Source organism: Pristiophorus japonicus, chromosome 4, assembly GCF_044704955.1.
Source record: "Pristiophorus japonicus isolate sPriJap1 chromosome 4, sPriJap1.hap1, whole genome shotgun sequence".
NCBI lineage: Eukaryota > Metazoa > Chordata > Chondrichthyes > Pristiophoridae > Pristiophorus > Pristiophorus japonicus.
The window spans coordinates 132,422,663-132,429,351 of record NC_091980.1 but is presented as its reverse complement, the minus strand read 5'-3'; the positions used below and the strand labels follow the sequence as shown (position 1 = coordinate 132,429,351).

The window sequence follows — 6,689 nt, the reverse complement described above, 5'->3', positions numbered from 1 at the left end:
TTGACACACTCGAGTGGTGTCTGGGGGATTATGTAGGGGAGGACGAAAACCCCCTCATTTTACCCAGAAGGAAAAGGGCTGTGGGATCAGTCTGTGCTGTGAATTGAAACCGATAGAAGGAAAACTTTGGGACACAAATGGAGACCCCCCCCCCCCCAGTGTTTGGACTCATAGGAAAGGGAATTTAATTTGGAACTATCAACCAGAAAGTTTGAAATCCTAAAGTGCACATGGAAGAAACTACGAACTTTAATCGAATTTGGGATTTTTTAAAAGGTGTATGTTGGGTCTGCAAGAAAAGGGGTGGAGTCAATATCAAAAGGGCCAGTTTGGACATTGGAACTAATCAAATTGTCTGGGAACTGTATACCCTCGAAACTCGCCCCTTGAAAACATTAGCATTTAAACAATGCCACAAACATATTCCAACACCTTTTTCATCAGGCATAGAAATATCTGGCTCAGGTCAGACTAGCACAATGGCTACAGGAGGCCAATAAATCAACACCCACTCAAACCTTGAGTAGGTTAAGATCAGTGGAAAAAAAAAACTAAAAATCTAAAACTGCTGCATTTTTCAAAATCAAAAAGTCCACCAATGAGAAGAATCGACTTCAGCAGGAGAGGCGGACTGAATAATCTGGCTATAAAAAAGGGGTTTCTGACGTAGTGAAAAAAGAAGTGATGATTTTCCCTGCCCTCGTCATCCAACAACCACAACCACAAGCCTCTCGACACTGAAGGAAAACCAGTGTCCGAAGACACCGAAGATAGAAGAAACAAACCACCAGACTGCGGAAGGCACAGTAGTGAGTATAACCTCTGGTCCCCAGAATTCCCAACTCAGTTAGGCCAGGAAAGGTGGGAGGTTGGGCAGTGTGCTGCAAAACTGGTGTAAAGATTTTCGTTGGATCCGTTTTAGTGGGATTTAGGGGGATTGTTTTGTTGGTGTATTGCTGTTTGTTGAGTTACACCTTGTCAAATAAATTGGAAGCCTAAAGTTCCTCTTGGAATCACCTTGTCTCAGTTCTATTGTATTACATCTCCTGATCGTGAGTCTTATGTCAGAACCATGTAAGGGAAGCTAGGAGCGCCTCGAAAACGCTCAACTGTGTGTCACAGGCTAGGGAAGAAGGTGTTAGGAGTGTTTGACACTCACAGGTGCCTCACAAGCTAGGCATAAGCTGTGGGGACGCACGAGTCTCAAAACCCCCTTCATAAGCTGTGGACACAGTCTCTCCAGGGGTGCTCTTGCAGCACTCAGGGTACCTCACAGGCCAGGCATAAGCTGTGAGGGCAGAAGCCCAGAGAGAGACACCCAAGGCACAACAACAACCCTGTGAAAACCCCTTACACGATGCTGGAACAAAAGCGGTAAATGCTGGAAATCTCAGCGGGTCGGCACGGGAAAAATCAGCACGGGTTAGCTTCAGAGTAAACTGTAGAACAACACGTTACCCTGGAAACCCAAAAGCTTGTGCATGCGCAGAACAGGGCCTCAGTTTTGAGGCGCTATCAATAAGCTCCACCCACAGAAGCTAAGGCCTTTCTGCGCGGCGCCAAATTCAAACAGAAAAATGGCGACACTTCGGATTTTTTTTGGAGCTGCTTCGGCTTAAAAAATTGGTCATTAATCTTAAATAGCACTAAAAAAAGGCAATTGAAAGTTAGGACAATTGGGATCCTCATTGAGTTGTCAGCCAATGATGCTCATTCTTCAAAAATCTGACTGGCTCTGGGAGTCCATCCCCCTCCTCCCTTAAGTTGATTGGTGCTCTGAGAGGCTGCAATTTCTGATTGGGTAATGAGGACCGTCACTCATTATCGAGGCTGCCACACCCTGGATTATCCCTCAGTATAAATACAGGAGTTTGAGGTTGGCTAAATCTCAGTTTGTTGTTACAACAAAGGTTAGATTTGTGAAAAAGTATCAAGATGGCTTCTCAAGTGCATCAGAACTACCACCAGGACTGTGAGGATGCTGTCAACAAGCAGATCAACATGGAGCTCTATTCCTCCTATGTTTATCTCTCCATGGTGAGTTTTGCATTTTAGACCACTTCACAATGGAGACTATATAATCTGAGTTTACTAAATTCTGTGCTGTATCCAGACCACCTATTCTGAGTATCTTGAATCTTAATAACTCACTTTCTTGTGCTCCTTTGAGCTTATTGTTGAAGTTTATTTGGAATACATTCTGTGCTCAATGCATGGAACTCAGAATTTGTATCCTCATTCTAAATCACTCCATGGACTTTCTCAGAGTCTATAATAAAATTAAAGCTAGACCATTTGAGTGATATGTTGGGAAGTATTCTTTCCTGCAAGGGTGGTGCCAATCTGGAACACTTTCTCCCCCGCTCCCACCACTGAAAAATCAAGGCTTTGATGCTGGGCTGTGGTTTTTTATTGGGTAAGGATATCAAAACATTGTTTCCTTGCCCATGCACATACAAGTTTGAGACTTTGAACCCTTGAAAGAAAGTAAAATTTGAATTTATGTAATGTACACATGGTTATGGGTCTGCTATGCAATACCAAACTACTTCTCCCTTTTTAAAAAAACATTTCTCCATAGTCCTTCTACTTTGACCGGGATGATGTTGCCCTGCGTCACTTTGCGGAGTTCTTCAAGGAGCAGTCACATGAGGAATGTGAAAATGCTGAGAAACTGATGAAATTCCAGAATCGTCGTGGAGGACGGATCATCTTGACGGACATCAAGGTTGGATTCAATAAAGGAGTGGCCTTCTGTCTAGCTCCCCTTAGACTGATTGTTCCCAGTATATTCTGAAGCAAATGGTTCCAATTTACAACCCTGGCCATTTGGCCAAACTGGTCTTTGTTGGTGCTTATACTCCAGCGAGCCTCCTCCCACCTTGCTTCATCTCTCCCCCTCAGCATATCATTCTATTCCTTTCTCCCCATGCACTTGCCTAGCTTACCCTTAAATACATCTATGCTATTTGCCTTATCAATGTGACTCCAGTGGTTGTGGAAGCATAATGGCAATTTTATATTCCCACATAGGTTCATGGTAAAAGTAGACTTTTGATTGAACCCCTAATTTCCTTCAATACTTTTTAATGTTTGTTTAATCCATTGTAAGTGCACTGTTGGAATTTTCTTTCTTTCCAGAAACCTGAGCAGGATGAGTGGAACAATGGTCTGGAGGTGATGCAGAGAGCTCTGCAGATGGAGAAGAATGTGAACCAGAGTCTGCTGGATCTGCACAAACTCTCCACTGAGAGGACAGACCCTCATGTAAGTTGTTAATTTAATGTGGGCTTTTGGCTAAGTTGGTGGTTTTGGCACCTTGCTGTTGTAGGGGCTAATTAAAAGATCTCCATGCCAAATAGCTTTGAGTTGGTGTCTCCCTATGCATTTTTTGTGTGGGAAGGGATGGGGAAAGATGGCCTACTTTGGTTAGTGACTAGTAAATGTGTCTGATCCCAGGATCTGAGCACCTAATGCAATAATTGCATCACTTCTATGTACTCCAGTTCAAAAGATTAAAATCCAAATTCTCAAGCGGAAGCTGACATTCCTTGATATCTGCTGCTGGACATAACTAGTTTCCCTCTTTCAGTTGTGTGACTTTCTGGAGACCCACTACTTGGATGAACAAGTGAAGATGATCAAGAAGCTTGGAGATCACATCACCAACCTGAAGAGACTGGGAGCCCCTGAGAATGGCCTGGGAGAGTACCTTTTCGACAAGCTCACGCTGGGGGAGAGTGACTGAATTGACTGGATCAAGCTTATTGTGTTTAGTACTTGTATTTATATAATACGGATCCCTGTCGTGTAGGGAATGATGGCTTCTGACTTTGTACAAAGAGCTGTGAGACCTGGGCTCTTGATGTGAAATGTAACATAACTGTAAATAAACTCTTCAATATTGAACTGGGTTTTGTCTCCTTTGTATAGTTGAGGTTGCTTATTTTTCAATTAAAATAATGTGGTTTACTTCAAACCACAATTAGATGGAGCTGTGCAACAGTTATAGGATTTATTCCTATGAAATTTGTTTTTCCTCTAGTGTAATGTTGATTGTATTGAGTAGAATGGAAAGACACATGTTGCAAGGTCTAAAATTTACATTTAGACCATTAACTGCCACATGAGATATTGACTGAGGGTCAAAGCATAGTCAGAGGTACAGTTTAAGGAGAGTCTTAAATGGGTTGAGAGGGAATGTGGGAACTAGACAGCTGAATTAAAAATACCTGTTCCCACTTGTGAACATTCTCAGTCCTTACATAAATGACAACTCCATACAACAAAATACAAGTTGCTGTAATGTGTGTTACATAAGGAATGTTTCCCAGTATATTGAGTTTCACCTCCTCAGATAGTGAAGAAAAACTCCTGGGTTTACTTCCTATTTAATAATTGCACTGAATCTGGAATTAGCAGGTTCAATTCAGTAGCTGCTGCAGTTTCTGTTCAGTTATTATTGCAGGTTGTTCAGTAACAAAACTCACCACTGCTGCTGTAGACTTTCTGTTAAGCTTTGTAGGCAGAGCAACAACTGCTGTACAGACCAGCAATATCTGAGTGCATTGAACCTCGGGGACTACAATTGGGTGAGGAGGGAAAGCAACAGGTGACATCAGCTTGCTGTCACAGCTTCAGTGGATACCCAAATGTGGTGGTTCTGGGACAGATTCATGTCTGCTCAATCTTACCTCATGGCTGAATAACTTGCCAACATCACCTCGGCTTGCATGAATAAGTAATTAGGTAAGGTATTGAAGGAATACCTGTGCAACTGTACTCCAACACATCTCCTTCTGGAAGGAGTGTATGTATTTCATTGAAGGCCCAAGCCGTGAAACACACACCTCTCGAAAAACATTTCTCTCACCCCAGGCCCCCAATGCCGAATACCTCAATTCATCAACCCAATGTATCCATTTGTATTTAGACTCATTGTGCATTTCATATCAAATAGCAGTTAATCTGTCCAAATCCACAGGGCTCTCCATTTCTCTCCTTCACCCCTATGAATGGATTCAAATGTAAATGCTACAGCTGTAGTAATCCAGTGTTTAAAAGTTAGTTTTAGGGATTTAGCTGAAAACTGTATTTGTTGCAATTAAAGTGCCATCAGCCATTCCACGTTAATGTCTTTGCAACTCTCAACGGCACTTATTGGGTATCTATGTTACAATATTTCATATATTGATGAGCGACAATTCCATGAGTCGGCCTGGGCTTGCGGCTGATGGGTTTGGCAAATTCTGTTTCTGGCAAAGTCTCAAGCTCAATCGATTTGAAAAACTTCACAGGTGCCCATGTTTTAAGAAATACATCAAATTCACAGCACAGAAAAAGACCATTCAGGCCCAACTGGTCCATGCTGTGGTTTATGCTCCGTGTGAGCCTCCGCACTCCCCACTTCATCTAGACCTATCAGCATATCCTTCTATTCCTTTATCCCTCATGTGTTTATCTAGCCTCCCCTTAAATGCAGCTGTGCTCTTTGCATTCAGAGTTATTACTGTGGGTAGCTCAGTAACGAAATGTACCACTGCTGCTATAGACTTCCTGTTGAGCTGTGTGGGCAAAGAAGCAAGTAACTGCCATACAGACCAGTAATGTCTGAGCTCAAGACCAGCATTTATTGCCCATCTCTAATTGCCCTTGAAGGTGAAACGCCTGGTAGCACTGAGTGCCTTGCTGGGCCATTTCAGAGGGCAGTTGATAGTCAGCCACTTTGCTGTGGGCTTGGAGTCACATATAGGCCAGACTGGGTAAGGACGGCAGGTTTATTTCCCTAAAGGAGATTAGAGAATCACATGGGTTTTTATGATAATCTACTAGTGCCATGATCACCTGTAGTAGCTTTTTATTCCAGATTTATTTCATTAATTAACTGAATTTAAATTCTGCAGAACCCGTGGTGGGATTTTGCCTCTGTATCAGTAGTCCAGGCCTCTGCATTACTTATCCAGTAACATAATCACTATTCTATCATACCCCACGTAGAATACACTATTGGGCTAGGTTCTGGGACGCCTCCCACCCCACATCATGGTTGACTAACCTGTGAACACTCACTGACTAGGCTCCTACATGAATAAGGAATTGGGCAAGGAATATGTGTGGGACTGTACTCCAACAAAGTATAATCCTCCTGGAATGAGTAAATGTATTTCACTAAATGCATAAAGGTTATTTATGCATTGAGTGAATAATGCATCATTCACGAAATGAGTTAAATTGTCAAGTCAAATAGATACTTCTCCTGAAACTTTCACACCCCCCATTCTCCGCCCCGCCATGTCTGTTCCATCAATTTATAAATCCAATACTAGCAGCTCCTTCATAAATGTATCCATTTGTATTTTGTCCAATTGTGCGTTTCATACCAAATAGCAATCATCCTTTCCAATCCGACTGGATATCTCTTTGTCCCCTTCTCGTCCATGAATGGATTCAAATGTTGTTGATGCCGAAGCTCCAATAATCCAGTGTTTACAAGTTGATTTCAGAACTTTGCTGAGAACTGCACTGGGTGCAATTAAATTGTCTCCTTTAGTCTTTCCATGTTAATGTCTTTTTAATTATTTCCAGGCTGTGGATGTCGCTGGCAAGGATGGCATTTATTGCCCATCCCTAATTTCACTTGACAAGATGGTAGTGAGCTGCCTTCTTGAGCTGCTGCAGTGCTTGTGATG

At 42.4% G+C, this 6,689-nt stretch overlaps 1 protein-coding gene across 1 annotated transcript; it reads left to right on the top strand.

Moving 5' to 3' along the window:
- The first annotated feature begins 1,935 nt into the window (after nucleotides 1-1,935).
- Nucleotides 1,936-3,748, top strand: LOC139262654 (ferritin heavy chain-like). The gene is made up of 4 exons (XM_070877805.1): nucleotides 1,936-2,037; nucleotides 2,582-2,728; nucleotides 3,142-3,267; nucleotides 3,593-3,748. The coding sequence occupies exons 1-4, from the start codon at nucleotides 1,936-1,938 to the stop codon at nucleotides 3,746-3,748; spliced, it is 531 nt and encodes a 176-aa protein (XP_070733906.1).
- The last annotated feature ends 2,941 nt before the right edge of the window (nucleotides 3,749-6,689 follow it).

What these genes read in the sequence shown, in the direction of transcription:
- LOC139262654 (XM_070877805.1), top strand. Translation starts at nt 1,936, where the DNA reads ATGGCTTCTCAAGTGCATCAGAACTACCACCAGGACTGTGAGGATGCT. An exon ending in CCTATGTTTATCTCTCCATG is followed by an intron (nt 2,038 to 2,581) that starts GTGAGTTTTGCA and finishes ATTTCTCCATAG; the next exon opens with TCCTTCTACTTTGACCGGGA. An exon ending in TCATCTTGACGGACATCAAG is followed by an intron (nt 2,729 to 3,141) that starts GTTGGATTCAAT and finishes CTTTCTTTCCAG; the next exon opens with AAACCTGAGCAGGATGAGTG.